The sequence below is a fragment of the Plectropomus leopardus genome, chromosome 20 (genome assembly GCF_026936395.1).
Source record: "Plectropomus leopardus strain MGB_pleo_1.0 chromosome 20, ASM2693639v1, whole genome shotgun sequence".
In the NCBI taxonomy this organism is placed as follows: domain Eukaryota; kingdom Metazoa; phylum Chordata; class Actinopteri; order Perciformes; family Serranidae; genus Plectropomus; species Plectropomus leopardus.
This window is the reverse complement of record NC_142195.1, coordinates 23,709,737-23,728,147: the sequence shown is the minus strand read 5'-3', so window position 1 is coordinate 23,728,147 and position 18,411 is coordinate 23,709,737. Positions and strand designations below refer to the sequence as shown.

General features: G+C 39.6%; 1 protein-coding gene across 5 annotated transcripts in view; it reads left to right on the top strand.

Moving 5' to 3' along the window:
- Positions 1-18,411, top strand: part of dpysl2b (dihydropyrimidinase like 2b) — a 48,074-nt gene that overhangs the window by 6,900 nt on the left and 22,763 nt on the right. Inside the window, exons 1-2 of one of the 5 annotated variants that reach the window (XM_042508790.2) lie at positions 2,817-3,000; positions 3,306-3,698. The exons of 1 other annotated variant lie outside the window; for it this stretch is intronic. In XM_042508790.2, the coding sequence (XP_042364724.2) occupies positions 3,432-3,698 (267 nt within the window). In that variant the 5' untranslated portion in view covers positions 2,817-3,000; positions 3,306-3,431. Of the gene's footprint in view, positions 1-2,816; positions 3,001-3,125; positions 3,699-6,318; positions 6,624-18,411 lie in introns of those variants that run through there. 3 more of the 5 variants (XM_042508789.2, XM_042508788.2, XM_042508791.2) reach the window with 3 other exon arrangements.

Here is an 18,411-nt window from a genome sequence, read left to right as displayed (position 1 = left end):
ATTCATGTTTATACAGTACTTTGCAGTATTTTCTGATCCAGCTTGAAGGACGTTAGAAATGATAAAAGAAGTATTACAGTGGCAGTAAGAAAGATAAGCCTTGAAAATGATGTTAGGACTGATTTGCACTTAAAAATACTGAATTAAGTGTAGAAATAATTATTATAATCCCTCTGGCATACTTTAATATATGCTTTTGAGAATTTGGACTCAAGACTAACACGAGACTTGTCAGACACTCTAATGTTAAATACATCATTATTTGTGACAATCAGGATCATCTTTAGTGAGCATGTTTCTTTTCATTAGGCTGCATCTTTAAATCAGTAATCTTGTTTTTTATATTCTTGGATGCAGAACCTCAAGTGTGATACATTTTCATTAACTCTTGGGTGTTTTTCATAGTGAAATGTCAGTGGAATCTACTTTTAAAATAATTAAAAGAAGCACAGAGGCAGGCAAATACATATCTCACTCAATTTGTATGTGCTGCAGTGTGGTGTACTGTGTGGTTGCAGATGTGTATAGAAAAGCAGTGCATTACTCAGTGCATCAAGTGAATTACAACCTTGTGGGAGAACAAAATCTGATAAAGTGTCAAGTTTGCAAAGTCTGAAAACGCTGGCTGTGCTTGCAGTGCAGGATTTTGCGGCGGTAACAATCAATATAAGGGTAACAGTACATGTAGTGATGGTTACAGTTTTATTGGAAAGTGAGAGATTCAGGATGTTTTCAGGGGTGGTGCTCTCAGTAGTAAAACTCTGTAAGTAGGTTAGAAATCGAACTAAATATATAATATTTAAGTGACAGGCAGGCATGGCTCAGTTAGACTGGTATTGTTTCCCCTACAAGTGGAAAACTTTTGGAACAGAGGTTTCCCGGCAAAATATTTTACTTGATGTTTTACAGATATGTTGGTTGCAAAAGGTGTAAAGTTGGCAAGATGAGTAAACAAGAGACACATTTTTAAAAGTGATGGTCAAAATAGAAATCACCGAAGCTGAGATATAACCTCTTTTAGTAGCTGTTTCCACTGTAGCGGTTCTTGCATGAAACGTCAAACTTTGTTGCAGTTTGGCCTTTTGTTCATATGACAAAGCCATTTTTGGGGCCTAAAATTGAAAACTTTTGAAACTGGGTTTTGGAGTATAGTATTTTGCACGTGGGTGGTGTTCTTCTATTGTTTGTCGTTACAAAGTTACACGGCCAACCACTGGCCTGGGTACTACTGCGGTTTCGGTTGTTTTTTGTGAATCCGTGGGAATTGTTTTCTGTTTTTTTTTTTTAAACGCAAAATAAGGACTTTCTGTTTTTAGAAGGGACGTTTTTTTTTTTGTCTAAACGTGGCCTTAGTCCCCAGTATTGGCAAAACTCCCAAAACTCTGGATTCAACATTTCCCACAGTGCAACCTGAGGCATCATTTAAAGGTCCAGTGTGTATATTTAGGCAGATGTATTGGCAGAAATTGAATAGAATGTAAAAGTATGCTTTGTTTAGTTTGTTATAACCTGAAATTAAGAGTTTCTACAGTCACCCAAACCAGCCAAACCAAACTCCAGCTCTGGATACGGTCATTTGCATTTTTTATGTTAACCACGTTAGTTAGCAGCAGTTAGTTTTAGTGAGTTTAAATATGTGGGTATGTTTGTTTCTGAGAGGAAAAGACCTCTGCAGATAATTTGGCTCCTAAAGAAGAAAGTCTGCATTACTGCTAACTCACCACTGAGCCAGCAAACATTGCAGCTCGGCTGAGGAGGATGCTATAAATGTTTTTATTTTGTACTGTCAGGAGTACGAGCCTCTCGTCCATAAGTAGATGCATGCCTCCTTCTGTGCAGTGATAATTAAGGGGTGTGCCTTATCATATCATTCATGATAATCTGGTATCATTTTTAAAATGATTGTTTTTTTTGTGATTTTTTTTTTTGTGATCATGGCAATGTTCAAACTCGCTCACATAATGACATCATACTGTCAACCATGGCAACAACAAGCATGGCAGAAAGCACTTTTTTTTTTTTTTTACTGAATATCTGAAGGCAAACTGTTATGTTTATGCTTACATATACACAACATTTATTTTGTTGATATTGTATGGTCTTGTAATTAATAATGAAATATATTTTATATTTTTCAGCGTTTTGCTATATCATCAAGAATATCATTATTGCAAAAAAGCCCTGAAATATTGTAATATTAGGCCTATTTTAGGGCTATAACCCACCCTGAGTCGTAATACAGTTGGTGGGTGTAGCTTGGTAGAAAGACAATAGTTCCAACATGAAATTGCTGACAACATGGTTTTTAGTTTATCTTAAATAACTGGGTCATGATTTCTGTAAAGAGACACTGCTGTTGAGTTTTTGAAATGTATTTTTTTGCTGCTTTGTGCACCACAAGCCGAGTGCCATCTAGTTCCATGATATTGGAGTGAAGGCTGACATCTCTACTGCCAAAATCTCCAACACTCAGCAGCTCACCTCAAGACAGTTTACACTGAAAAATAACACTAAACATAAGTGAAAAAAAATTATATTTTTGATTTAGGGGCGAACTCTCCCTTTAATGTGACTTACTATACTGTTACGAAAACTGGTCACTTTTCTGTGAATTGTGGCATTACTACTATATATAATCTGTTCATGATTCAGCATTTTCTATACCTGTCCTATACCATTTGTGTGCTATACTTTCTGTGTCCTGACCGTGTGGTGCTGAAGGGACAGCGCCCTTCCCTGCTGGACGGGGTGTGACTTTGGGGGAACTCTCCATGGTGCTGATCGGACCTCAAACTTTCAGAAACGCCCTTCTTTGAATCACAACAGTATGACATGCTTCACTTATTAGGTTACACAGCTTTTAGACGCACTGACAGGCAGGTCACGGTACCCTGATCGATGGATTAGAGCTCCATAGAACAAGACTTTGGGCAAGAAAGGAGCAATCGTTTCCGGACGGTCAGATCTGATGCGCTCCTGACGGGTTCACACAGGCTACAGGTAATCCCTCACCGGGAAATATCCTCCTCCGATAGTCTATTGGATGTTTATTTTGAGAAAGCTAGACTGGTGGTCTCTCCCTCATATGGTGACTCGTGCATAAGGATCTTGGCTGTAGGCGAGAATTTAGACTCATGAGTAAGCATTTCAAAACTGTTTGCTGATCTGGAGGAGAAACACAGACTAGGAGAGAGCTCATATCTTTGCCTAATATCTTAGAATATTAGGTCTATTTGTGGTGCATTTCTCTCTCTATAGTGGGAGTGTTTTCATGCAGCATTAGCCTAACAGATCTTTTGTCACAGTGCGACCACCTGCGTTTGAAAACCGGCAAAGGCGGTGGCTGTCCGGGCGTGCGGAGCTGAAAAAAAATCTGCGAGCATCTGTGCAGCTACTCCCCAAGAATCCTAACAGCCCCCCGCCTGCAAGTCATGTCGACCGCCGGGGAAGTACCAGGCTTCTTTAACAGCATGGGCTCTGACAGCCCCGCCAGGCCGAGGCAGAAATTTTGTGGCGTGTTCTGCCCGGTTGAAGGCTCCTCGGACAACAAGACGCTCGACTTTGATGCGCTGTCGGCGTGCAGAGGCAAGAGTGACGGCCGAGTCATTGACCGGCAGACCGACATCTCCCAGCCGAGGAAGGTGGAGATCAGGGAGAGCACCGGGAAGGAAGCTCTGCAGAATCTGGATGATAAAAGGGTAATTTTGCATGCCTTTTGTGGATGTCGTTTGGACTCTGCTTTCTTTCCATCTGTAATTTCTGTCATGCAACATTTGCATATTTTGCATTCAATGTGCGCCATTTCCATCTAAATGTGTTCCAATCACAGCCTCTGCCACTCATTTGAGTTTGCTTACCAGACAACTTGTCCTGACTACATTTCCCAGAGAGCAGTGTGATGTAACAGAGTAGATGGAGGGCCCATCATGCAGAGCTACCAGAGGGAGTGGCTCCTGTTAGTTGGAGATTATATTAGTGTTGATTTTAGCCCTTTTGCTGCGCAGAACAGCTGATTCTGCCCAAGAAAGTCATTGGGCCAAACAGCAAAACATCTGCGTAGTGTTGATAATTTTGCATGAGAAAAATCAAAATGTTAGCCTGGCTCTGAGTGGGATGCACATATGATGTGATGCATGCCTGCTGCATTGTGTTGCTCATGCCTTTATGCTCTTGAACAGCAGAATTCAGGGTGTGGAGCTGATGGATAAGACATGGCAGCTCTGACTTGCATGACTTGCAGGAAAATCAGTCAGCTTTTCCATCCCTGCTTCAAACTCACATCCAGGTTCTATAGTTGGGTGGTAAATGGAAGAACTAACTGTATCAGGGCTTCCTTTACTTCATATTTAAGCACTCAGGATGCTGTTAAAAGCTTTGTGCAGTGGTGGTGAGCTTCATGTTACATATCGATTGGAAGCAAGACACTCAATCTGCTCTTTAGCTACTCTCTCTTGTGTCTCTATTTATGTCTTACATGCGTAGTAATGTGCCTTATACTCTACTCTTATAAAAGAATATACATTTGACATTAATTGCTAATAAGGGAGATCAAATTAAACTGTGGGATGTTTAAAAGCTGGCTTATATCTTACAATCATGCCTGATCATCAGGTTTGCAGACTGCAGTGGTGGAAAGTAACTGAGTACATTTACTCAAGTACTTAAGTACAATAGTGATTTACTTGAGTATTTTCCTATAAAAATACTTTTTTCTTTGCTATATTTCAGAGGGAAATATTTACTTCCAAATATTGTGAAATAAGACTATTGTTCCCCGTAATTCACAAGATGCCTAAAGTATATTAAGTAATTGAAAGTAGCCCCACCATTACTCATTGATGCGTCAGTAATAATAACCTAATTAAATGATAAACATTTTCTGAAATAGGTTAGTCTGCATTATGAGTACATTTACTTTCAGTACTTTAAGTGTAATTTGCTAATAATTCTGTACTCGAATAAAATATTGAATGCTTTAATTTTACTTGAAGCAAAGTATGTCCACACGTTGGTATTTTTTTATTTAACTGATGTAAAATATCTTCTTCCACCTCTGACAGACTGCAAAGCACCAAAGTTTGAACTTGAGCTAATAATTATTTCACCTCAAGAACACTAGTGCAACATTTTTAAAAGTAGATCCTTAATTAGAGATTAGCAATTAGAGTAACTCAGATTATTATGGCATTCAAATGTAGTAGTTTTGTCAGATAAAAAATCATTCTGTGAACTTCAGCACAATATAACAGAATAGATTTTAACATGATTAATGCTTGTTATGCCAAATTCCACCTCTAACTATGTTATGTAACTTTAAAAAAATAACATCAGACAATTGTTTGCCTTGTTTTAGACAGCAGAAGTTAAGTTTAGCCATCCTCAACATTTTTTTTTTTTTTTTAAATGATGGAGACAGTTGTAGAATAACTAAATACAAAACACAATGTAGGCTCTACTGTCTTGGTCAAATTATTGTTTTGTAATTTTGTTTTCAGAAATGAAAATATGTCTGTATAATACAAGTTAACATAAATCCAGCATATTTAGGCAAAGATAAATTGACCCCTTAGGGAAAAAACAAACAAAAAACTATATTATGAACATGACAAAATGAAAATGTTTTGTACATGTTCATTTTGTCAATAAAAAAAATCAGTTTGTGATATTGGCAGAAATCAGCGTGTTTGCTGATTCAGATATTTAATTTTAAAGCCTATATCGGCTGATGATGTGCAGATATTACAGTGGATCCCAAATTTATTATGAAGTAAACTTTTTTTCAGTCTGATTTTTACTTAAACAAGAGTAATTGGGGTAAACAGCCTCATATTCAACTCAGAAGACTCATAGGTTTCTTCTCAGGCTTCTGCAGTGTATGGAGAATAATTTCCATCAGTGCAAGTTACTTTTACTCAATATTATATAAAAATCAAAGTTTTCTTCGCCTCCTATGCAGTTTTCTCTGACCCTAACAAGTTTAACTTACTGTCTTTGGTCCCATTTTAAAACTATCTTGGAACTCTCTGAATCACCAATAAATAGTGATTCAAGAAAACAGCTGACATTAAGTTTTTGGAAGCAAGAAACAGGTGAAATGATCAGATGAGATTTAATTTATCCTAATAAACTTTAGATTTTGATGACAGCACAAGTCGAGTTAAGATGGCTGCTGGGTGTTTCTCCACTTGTTCACTTGGTGCACTCTCCTCACTAATCCGAGGAGAGCAATTGATGGCATTAGTGGCTTTTTCCTGTCAATGGAGCAGGGCGAGGCTCTGCGCATGCTCCGTGGGGTTCTTTTATGGGAAGAGGCTCTCGGGCAGGCGGTCCCTCCCACCTCCTCCTCCCCTCCTCCCTCTTGTCTGACTCCGTCTGGGAAGGAGAGGTTTGCTGCATCGGCGGAGACCGGGGAGGCTGCCAGGACGCGAGTTGAGAGTTAGTTTTGGTTTTTAACATTTGTGGCCTCCGGGAGGATCAGCTGCGAGCTTCTTCTTCTCCGCCATCCTCGTGTCGACCCCGCGAGCAACCCGCACATCCCGTCGCATTGATTGGCGCAGCGCGAGACGAACCAACCGGTGAAGATGTCTGGCTATCAGGGCAAGAAGAACATCCCCCGCATCACAGTGAGTGCTGAGATGTCTTTCAAAAAAAGTTAAAGTAGATGAGAGAATACGCAGCTGGGTGTCCGGTGTGTGGTCGCGTGGGCCTGCGGGTGCAGGACGTCACCGGGGCGGCGTGGTGCCTGGACCGCTGCGCCCCTCCACAACTCAAATCTGAAGGATACGAGTGCTTTCTTTGAATGCATTTAGCAGATGCATTTTGGTTTTATTGTGAAAATCAGCTTCACAGACACAGATTGCACGTTAGGATCGATAAATCAATGTGGCCACAGAGGTTGTAAATGTCTTTTTTTTTTTTTGCAGCATCTTTGCGACAAGTGCTCCTTTCCAATAAAACCGACCCCTGAGAGTTTTTATTGCTGCTGCAGACTCTCACTCCAGTCTTGCAGTCTTTGTGCATGGTTTGCATGACAGTTGAGATTTCACGCCGGTGCTCTTTGTTACACGGTGTGTCTGGTCGCCGGTGGTATCACTGCACACCAACTGGTTGGGACAAATGCTTCCCTGCATCCGCTTACTACCCGGCTGAATTATTCCCAAGCTCTCCTTTCACTTTACTAAAACTGTCCTTTGAATTTTATTTTTAGATTTGCAGAAGCATTCAAGGGCACGTTAATGGTGTTGGGCAGATTATTTCCCTGAATTCATAGCGGAGCTGCAGGGATGGTGGTGCTGGTTCAATGGAAAGTAGAGAATAGGGAGGGGAAGGGAGGGGAGACAGGGGAAGGGAGGGGACGGTGGGTCCTATTTCCTTCCATGTTTCTCTCTCAGTGGTGTGATGAAGGGAAGATGCATGCAGGCAGAGCTGATCAGGAAGGAGGTCACCGTCTTTGCATGCTGAAGTGAAGTAATTGGGTTAAATAGTCAAAGATGGCTCAGAAGATGCAGAACAAAAAGACATTTGGAGGGAGATGTGTGTCTTATTTTGGGCTCTTGATACAAACATGGGCCAATGCTTTGTGCAGATAGACAGATGTATTACTTCTCATTATCAAACAGCCCTACAAGGGACAGGCTAAGGGGTTGAAGTACTCAAATGGGCCCAAATCTATATAGCACTGACTAAATGTATGTCCCGTGTGCCGAATTTGGACCACTGCTGACCAGCTTCTAATTGACACTAATTCATCCCCATTGGGATTTTTCTTTTTCAACTTTCAGTACTTTTATACAAGAAATGCAGCTTAAGGTCATAATATGAACTGAGTGCTTCACATGACAATAGATATAATAGACATAAAACAGGCCAACAAGGCAGTTAAGTTTAAAAGGACATTGAAATACAGTTTAAAAACAAAATATATGTAATTAAAACAGAGTATGCAGAGGGAATCACAGCTTAATATTAGCATTGTATTGTTTAGCCATAAAACCATAAATAATTAAATCAAGTAAGATACAACATTTTAAACTAATTGCAGCAGTGTGAAGTGTAAAAAGAAAGAGTTTCAGGCCCATATTAGGAAATACAATATGATAAGATGTACTTTATTGTCCCCATAGGGAAATTTGTCTTGCACTCAGATGCTGTAGCCATAAATGCCTTTACAAGTCAAAATCAAAGCCTGTTAAATGCTAGAGTGAACAGATACATTTTTAGCTTTCTTTTTAGGTAGTGTGTTCCATAGCTTCGGGGTGTAATTGGAGAGTTCGTTTGAAAAAGAGATTTTTTTTTTTTTTTTCATTTTTTTTAAGAGTCAGGGGAGGATCCTTCAAATCCCACAACAGAGGTACAGGCTAAGCCCCCGATGTCCTCAGATCCTAGCATCTTGGCAAGTATGAGTGAGGACAGCAAATACTGACAGGTTAAAAACAGGCATTTAATTTAATATATTGCATAAAAAAATATTATTAATATTTGTTTATTAAGTGGCCCCTGGTCTCCTGTCATTTTGAAAAGTGGCTCCTGAGCAAAGCAGCTTGAGTGTCCCTGCTATGATCTGTGTTAAGTGACTGATGTTAATATTTCAGTCAGTTCAGTTACAAATCCTGCTGTAAAAAATCAAATCTATTCACTATAATAATCAGAGTGATAACATGATGTATGTGGGGCGGTGGCTGCTAGAGAGCACGTGGGGCCTTTTAGGCCCCTGTGCTCAGGAGCCCTGGCTGAACATGGTGTAAGACAGGGCAGTCAAAGTGACCAACAACTCATCTCAGATCAGACTTTGACTCCAGGTTCATATTCATTCAGACGTCCTTAAATGGAATCACTATTCTTCAAAGATACATGTCAGCGTCTCTGTGGAAACAGAGAGAGAGAGAGAGAGGGTTGTTGTGGGTAACTGTCGGCTGCAGAGACTTGCAGAGGAGCTGATGTGCACATCTGCTGAGTCACAGCAATGTTTTCTGCAGTCTTGCATGTCAAAAAGTTTGATTGGCATGTCGAGTTTGCTGCCAGGAGGTGAATATAAAAGAAAAGAACACACTAACGTTATATAAAAGGTGTTGCATGTTTGTTGGTCCAGTGGGAGCAATGCATTAAACGCTGTTTTCCACTTTATAAATGCAAGGACTTGCTGCTTCTCTTTTTGACGTGATTAAAAGTTGAATATTTGTGGGTTTTGTAATTTTAGTTGTGCAAGCTGAAGATGCCACTTTGAAATAGCTGCATCCCTACTATGCAAACAACTATAAGAAGAGCTGTTAAACCAAACTGACATTCGTCTAAACTAATGAAAAATACAAAAAATATGACATATTGGAAATGCAGAAAACTAATCAAGAGAAAATTCTCACCTTTAGTTGAATTTAAGCTTGATTTATTTGTATATTTTGTTTGTTTTTATTGTTTATAGAGACAAAGAATGCTGAAATGTGATTATGATATCATGACTTAGAATAATTCAAAACATATTTTGGCCTGCGTTGATATCATGGTGTCCTTGGTGAAAACAGGCAACCTCACAGGTGAATCACTTCCCCCTCGACTCTCTGGAGAGTGCTCGAGGCGCAGCAGCCAGTTGGTGGAGAGATCAGAGGATTAGCAGGGGTTGTAGTCCAACAGTGATTAAGTCAGACCTGAGAGGATCCACTGCCTATTCTTAAACAGTGCATGAAAGAAAAAGTCAGTCAAGGACAGATTTTAAATGTTTTTTTCTTGAGAATTAAAAAACTCTGTTGCATGAGATAGCTGCTCTCTCAGTGACTTTGTGGATTTATTTTCTCCATATGGTTCTGGGCCGGAAGTGCTTCTGCAACCGCTGGGCGTCCGTGTGAAGAGTGGATGAGCTTATTAATCCAAACAGATGCTTGAGAGGAAATGAATGAGGTTTAATTTAATCAGAACTACATAAGTCTGCAGCATTGACAAAGGAACTCTGTGTGTTTCATGTTGTTCTGCATAACTAATTAAATTATGAGTTTAGATCATAATGCTGAATCTGAGCGTTTCATCCCTCCATCTCCGCCCATTAGGGGTGGTGTCCGTATAACAGCAGATCTAACTGGTTTGTTGTGGACAGATGGAGTCGGCCGGGTCAGCTGCACAGGCAGGGACGTACTTAAGGCAGAACTCATCAAATATGAATGAACCTCAACAAGTTCACCACCTGGGTGCAGAGCTTATGTGACTCACGCCTGTTCTCCAAATCTCAGATGCATAAACCAGAGTGAGTTAAAAGGTGCGTGTCAACAAATAAACAAATGATTTTATTATAATTTCATGTCATGATTATCATCGCCAAAATAACTGTGATTCTCGATAATATCCTGATAATCATCAAAATAAGCTCAAAAGTCTGACAATGGCTCCAAAACACGCTGAAATCACGTTTTTACAGAAACAACTATTTCTATGCATTACAGATTTGACTCACATCTTTTTTTTTTTTTTGTGAAAAACAAACTGTTAATTAGCCAAGCTTTTCAACTATTTGCAGCATCATATTGTTTAATGTAAAAGCTGTCAGTGCTTGATCAAGATCTCTGCATTTTATGATGTTGGTGTAAATGCAGCCTGTTTTTACAGAGTCCCTTTTATTGTGCTTCTCCATCAGTCTCTGTGGGTGCTGCTGGAGATGATGATCGCAATTATGCCAATAATGGAAATTCACCACGGTCAACAAAAAATGCCAGCTTAGGTATTTTTCAACCTATTTCCCCATGCTTTTTGTGTTTAAGTGGATAATAATGTCTGAAATTGGTCCAGTATTGAGCGAGAACGGGGCCTTTGTGCCCCGTCACTTTATAAAGTGTTTGTTTTTGCCTCTTACAGGCTCAGATTGTTATTCCCAATGTCTGACAACATCAGTAAAAGGATCCCTACAAATATAGACCGGTTAAAGTGTAAAATTCTTTGGTTAAATCAGAAACAGCTCCAAAATTGCCACAGGCAAATCCACCTCTCTTTTTAAATTAACAGTAATTGAAGCGACATATTTTCTGTCTGGGTTTATTTCAACTAAACCAGAGTTGGAGATTGTTGAAACAGCGGAAAGACAATCTAGGACAGTTTTTGTGAGTTTTAATTCGTTTTTGTTGGCTTTGAATTAAATGTGTTTTACGCTGATAAAATTACTGTCCATGGTGACATCTTAAATCACTTGTTTTGTCTGATATTCAGTTTTAGATATTCAGTTTCCAGATTTCAGTTCAACAACCTTGATCATGAGCTATTTAAGCCAGGATAATGTTATTAGGTCTGCTATTTTTCTGGGTTTTGCATCACTGTAAATTGAATATATTTAGATTTTAGACAGTTTAGTTGGTCTAACAACTGATCTGGAGATGGTGCATTGGACTCTGGAAACTTGTGATGGGTATTTTTCACATATTTTTGGAATTTTAAAGGCTAAACTACTCAATACCTTATAAATGATCAACATATGTAAAAAATAGTTAAATGTATTATTAATATTAATAAATAAGAAGAATATGCAGCCTCAAATGATAATAAACAGAAAAAAACAGTACATCTTGACATATGTGAAGCATGAGCAGGAGAATGTTTGGCACTTTTTCTTGATAAATAAGCTAAATGATTAATGGAAGAGCAGTGTGTATTGGCTTGCTTTGCAGCAAAGTGAAGGATATAAATAAATAAAAGAAAAGTAAAAAACAAAGCCGATGTCTCAGCAAAGTAAATGCAGCTTTAATGTCCATGTTCAAGGAAGGTAAAAATAGACGGAGGCTATAATAAGACTGTCCTGGATTAGAGTCTCTGTGACTACAATCCTCAGCGGATGAGAGATCATTCGGCAGTCTGTTAGTATACCTGTAGTACAGTAGTTGTCCCCGGTGGCAGAACAGCGTGTGTGTATAGTTTTCCTTCAGGTCGCCTCAGTCTGTTCACGCTGTTATCTCACAGTGCACAGCAGCCGGGGGCTCTGTGTGCTCACACAACGCACGCCGCTGCTCTCCAAATCACCCACCCACTGGCTGAACCTTGCTTTCACGCTCAATCTGATCCTGAATTCCCCCATTCATAAAGCCAAAAGTCAGAGAGAATACGCAACCTGGGAGTGTGTCTGCGTGTGTACAGAAAGTGAACTTTTTTTATTAATCAGAACCTGAACAAAGGAGAATATTGTTGATCTGAAACAGGATCGTGTTGCCTCCAGCTGCGTGATATCCTCAATGAACTGCGGAAAGAGGTCAATGAGTGGATTTTTAATGGTGAAGGAGAGAATTTAAGTTGAAGAGAGCTTTAAAAGGGACTTTTCAACCCCAAATTAAAAATCCATATGTTTCCTTTTACCTGTGGTGCTATTAACTCTTAAATTGTGCAAATTTAAATTGAGAATATAAAATATGCCTAATGGAAACATGCCAATTAAAAAACAAAAAGGTTTGTAGCTAGCATGAGGTGGCATTTTAGGGGATTCAAAAAAGCCATATTTCGCAAATATAGAGAATAAATATCACTACAGGTAAGAAGATAGATATGTATTTTATATTTCAGGGTGAGCTCTTCATTTGAAGGGGATTTTTCAGGATAATGAGAGAAATGAAGGAAACTTTTTAAGGTTTTTTTTTTTAATTTAAGAAATGTTTTAGGGACCAGCACCTGTATAGCCTGCTCTGTGAGTTGGTCGATCCACAGTAATTTCTCCTTCCTTTGTCCGAGGAGGTGAAATTGGGCATGGAGGTCACAGCTATTGCATAGTGTGTTTGTTCATAGTCCAAATGTCAATTTAAGTGACTTTTTCAGTCAAAAAGAGGATTTAGGTGAGCTTTAATAGGTAAAAAGACAGAGGTGAAAGGAAAATGTTACAGTCAAAGAAAATGTTATTAAGTATAGTTCACACTCGAAGGGGATTTTAAGTGATTTTTTATTTTATTTATCAGATTCAAATGAAAGTCATATCGTCATCCTCTTGAGCTTCTAGCTATAGATTTCTTTGCTGATATGAACCCTCAAACATCGGTCACACTCTCACAATATTTCTTAAAAACACACACATCACTGTCAGATCAACTTTCATTCCCAGTTTATGACATATTTTGCAAACCAAGGCGTTGAGTTACACGTTTATCCAGTCTAATTCCCTTTTGGCTGGTTATTTTGAAAAAGCAAGGTTTTTTTTTCAAATTTTAAAAAAGAATGAATACTAGTGAACATGTGTTGTTACAGCAGTTGTCTGAAAAACGAATTTTGCATCGAGCTGGTTTTTTAATAATCCAGAACACACACATAAATCATAGCGCTGAATGTCTGACCTGGCAGAGTTCTCCACCTGACTCCACAAATGTTCCCAGGATATTTTCCATTTGGACAACAACACACGATGTTGCCGGGTTACGTCTGACACTGGCAGACGATTTCATAGCACCCAAATGGATTTTGTCCTGATTTCATGGAACTTTTTCCCTCTGCTGCGCGTTTTTAGTTTTCACCTGTGTGGCTTTGTTTGTACAAAACATGCATTCAGTAATGGTAGCTCACAGGAGTCATATGATACAACTGATTGATCTGACATGCAGTAAGAGAGAAACAATCAATATTTCCAGAGTCCATGATCAGTGTGTTTATCTTTTACTCTGCAGCCTTTGGCATTGGGTTTATAACTGCTATAATCCACTTTTTATACTGAGAATTTTCACCTGAATCACCAGCTCTACAGAGAGATTTAGCATCTGTGTTTAAGATGAATCTCAGCGCTCTCTCACACAAAGAGCTTTGATTAATCTGCTGCAGAGGACCAAACAGCAGACATAGACAACTAATAACTACCTTGAGAAGAAAGTGGTGCATTTACCATTTCAATAAAACAATGCCAAAGAGAGAAGGGAAGTCTCAATGAGGTTTTTTTTTTCTTTTTGCTCCTGAGCCTGATTTGAGTCATTTAAAAGCACCATTATGCAATTTATTGTCAATTGTTTAGTGTTGTTTCCAAGTCATTAAATACCGCTTTGGATTGGTGCTTCAGTCCGCCCATCCAAACACGTTGGTTTTTGATGAACTGGGAATGGGACTCAACAATAAATGAAAAGTTGCGTAATGTTGCTTTAGTATTGATTAGCTGCCGATACTGATTCCCAATCTGATGCCTCCATTTTCATTGATAATACAGCTGCACAGTGCACACTTCAAGTACATTAAAGTTAGTCAGATCTTTATTTGCTTGACAACTAAATAGCTCTGCAGTACAATAATAAGTAAAAATGACAAAGTTAAAAAAAAATCCCTAAAAGAGTGTAACCCCCCCCAACACACACACACACAGGCAGACACACACATGAATAAAAAAAGACTTTGTGATTAAGTAAAGAACTTAAAAATAGGACTCTACATTACAAGTAGCTGAGAAAACGCTACCATAAGTTATGCAACACCAGAGGCAGAATAAAACCAATAAATAAAAAGATAAAATGAATAAGTAAACAAATAGATAAAATGACAGTAGAGTGGTGACCCGCAGTAAGGAGATGTTATAGAGACATTCACCAGAGACTGCTGCTCCTTTAAGAAGCAGAGTTGAGAGTTGAGAGAAGGGGATTCTGGGAAATGGAGTTTCAGGGTTGTTGATAAGCCTTTCCGGACAGTTTACTGTGAGTTTGTCCTGAGCTTGTGTTATTGCTGTTTTGAAGTGAGAGACTTTTTTTTGTCAACCTTATCCATCTGTTTGTACCTTACGTGTCACTTTTCTGGCTAAAGAAATCATGCTAACCTGGATATTGCTCTTTGCTAGCACGAGAGGACCCTTGATTATTGTTTACATGAATCAAATTAATTCAGTTTCATTTCCTCTCCACATTTTCCCTCGTGGTCATGCAAGCCATCCCCTGCAAAGCCTCTGCCCCCTCAGGGAGGGGCATGCCCCAGTTTTATAAGAAACAGGATGTTTTATTTGAGGAATTTCGAGGTGATGAGGTCGACATGGGGGCTCGAAAACAGAGTTTATGCTCAGATGCTACATTTCGTCTTGCTTGTATGACATTTACATTAGCGGGGTTACGTATTGTAGTGTGGAATGAAAACACAGCAGTTCACTGACAGTGAGCCCATTGAGCTCCGTCCACATCCTGTTTGTGAGAGGTTCCCATGAAGGAAAGGTCACTGTCAAGTTTGGCTCCGAGCCAGTACAATCAGACACACTCTCCAACCCCCGTGAGCTCCAAAACAATCAGAGGATTATACAGTCTGGATTCAGGGCGAGTAATTGTTCGGCTAATTTCCCGTCTTTTTTAGCATTCTGCAGCTGAAGCTAAAAACTGAACCCTTTAAGACACCTTTGTAGTTTCCAAACCATCTTCCTCTCCCACACTGAGCAACCCAAAAACGATTAATTGTTTCTGAAGAGATCATTTTACTTCTCAGTGCTGGCTCGAGCAGTTTTGGTTCTGCGAGTGTCAACTCAACAACCCCAAGTCTCTGGGCGAACTCCAGTGAGTAATGTGATAATGACAGTCATGATGAGGCACATGATGTAACGGCATATTTCAAAGCAGTTGTTGGGCTGGAGCGAGGCCAGCCGCTCCACCAGAGCAGTGTGCTGCGCATAGATCGAAGATTACCACATGATCTATTTGCATTAGTTCCATCAGCGCTGTCAGAGCGTCGCCACACCTTTCAGATGACAACTGCGTAGCATTTTCCAGACCTGCTGCAGTCAGCTGAAGTCCTCAAGTGTGTGTGTGTGCTGTGAGTGTTTGTGAGTCTTCCTCCCCCTGTTGAAAAGCTTGTGTGCAGCTGCCAGCATAATAAGTCAAAAAATGGAGGATATGACTGTATGACACATGCATGCCATTGTCTGGTTACTGTACAGCTGTGAGAACAAAAGACATTAGATAAGATGCACTTTTTTGCAGCCCTTCACTCAGATAGTTCTGCAGCTGTTTTATATTTTAAAAAAACACTTTCTTTTTTAAAATAAATTGCAAAACATTTAACATTTTGAAGCCTAAACTAACTAACTAAACTTGCTATGATATATTTCAAGTTATTTTTTTTGTTTCAAAAGCAGATTTCAGGAGCTTTGGATGAATATGACCTTTACATTTCTGCTGTATTTCAATGATGAAGCCCGAATTCAAGGCTTCATAGGTTCAAAGAGGAAGTGCTCCAATTTTTCACATCAAAGTCTGTTTACAGTTCATGGGGAGTATGAAGTTGTTTAAAGCCTTTTGGGCGCAGTCTGATAAATTACCTCGAGTGATGTTTTTGACCGATTAAACTGTTGGCCGTCAAATTGCATCATGGTTTTAAAGGAGGAGAAAAGATGTTCAAAATAAAAAAGAAGATCTCTCTGGTTCTGCTGCATCCATTATGAGTCGGATAGTAGGAGCGTTTACATGGACCCTAATAATCCACTCATAATCAGAATGATAGACCAGTCAGAACTGAATCAGAACCATCTGAATCAGAAGAGACTGGCCATATTCGGTCCGAATTTTCAATCGTGTTGAGAGGGATGGAGGACACCTTTGATAATCTGTTCAAGAGTAAAATCTGATCGTTTCTTTCTGGTTGGAATAAAAATATTCTTTCTGTGCATGTTTGCTGCACGTGGGGGTAACATTTGTTGACGTAGCTTGCCACACACAATATGCCGCAACTGCTGTTTCTACAAGCTTCCTTCTGCTGATTTTGACAGAAAATCGTTCATAAATTCAAAAAATATTTAGCGCTCTGTTACTGCTACGTTCTTATGGCTTTCATTATGTAACAGCAGCTTTATGCAGCGTTGTTGTTGCTAAAGGCTGCAATGACGCAAACTTGCCAATCCTAGGATAGCGAAGGAATGACTCACTCTACTCTCCTAATGAGTGGCTTGTTCTTGTTGCCTTTGTTGTTTGGATTAGTTCGGTTTAGGTAAGAGGAGTGGGATTGGTTAGGATAAGAATATCAGGGTAAGCCAATCAGACGCAGAGTGAGACAGAGAAAGGCGAGCCATTTCTTCACCATCCAAGGATTCAAATTTGGCGGTCATTACAGTCATCCTTTGCTACAGGTTTGCCTGCATATGAGATGTTTACAGAATATTGGTAAACTGTAACTTCTACAATGGGAGGTGTTTAGCGTATGTCTGTAGTTTGGTTCTGCAGAATAACTCTGGTTACACTTACTTGCTACTAAACTGTATAAACTGGCAGTACCACTTCAGCTCCTTCTGTACTTTATGTATTAAATGAATTTCATTTTTTGTATAAAGTTGGGGAAAAAAACTTTTTTTAATGTTATATTCCCTACGGATTAGACCTCTGCACAAGTCAGAAAGTTATATTCCGATTAAAAGCTTTGGGGCGTGAAAATCTTACTGAATCACTTTGTTTATTATCCATGTGAACAGTTTAATGGGAATTTCTAATCATGATCATTTATCTATCAGATTTAAGAAATGTAACTGCAGCTAATGTCAAATTAGTGGAGTACATTTGCAACTTTTTTTAAAAAATTAAGGAATCTGTTGTTTTTCTGACTAACCATCTGCTCTAAAAAACATCAGAAAATATTCAAAAATGACAACTTCCTGGAGCCCAATGTGACATCTTCCAATCCTTCTTTTAACTGAATCAACAGTGCAGAACTCATATTCAGTGTACAGTAATATGAAACAGAAAAGCAACAAATCCTCACATTTTGGAAGCTTAAACCAGAAAGGCTGTGCTTGATAGGGGATTGACTATCTAAATAGTTAAGACCAACCACAAAGATTAAAAGAATTCACCTTAAACAGATAAAAATAATGTCAGGTTTTATATGTCGTATGGGCCTGGTTGCTTCACAGCTTATGAAGTTTGCATCATGCACCAAAAACAAATTCCACCTGCTCCTGGTTGTGCATGCAAAGATTAATTTTATTCCTGTGGCTGAGTATTACCAGGAGTCTTGAAAGAATTAAAACAACATGTATTATTTGAAGAAGTTGTGCAGTGGTCAGCTGTATGTGTGCTGGTTCAGATGCAGGGCGGGGCTCTTGCTGGGAGCAGTTGTGTTTGGGGCCAGAGCTGCTGGCCGGGCTGCAGCGAGCGCCTCAAACAGAGCGGCCTTTGTTAGCCGGGGACGCTGGAGTCCTTGTGACCAGAGCTGCCACTCCCTTTTTGGACAGAGGACCCAAGCGAACGGGGTGGCCTGAGGGAGGGATAGGGGGCTCAGGGTGGAGGTGGAGACCCCCCCCCCCCTTCCTCCTCCTCCTCCTCTCCTGCGCGGAGACAAGTGGCACAGCAGCAGGCATGGATGATTGATTACACAGTCTGTACTCTGATTGGTTCCCTCATGTCTGTCCCTGTGACAGCTCGACCACATGAGGAGGCTGGAGGGGTGTGTCTGGAGGCGGGCTCTGGTCTTTATTGTTGCGACAGTGAATAGTTTACCCCTCATTTTGTTGTTCAAGCAGAGCTGGATTAA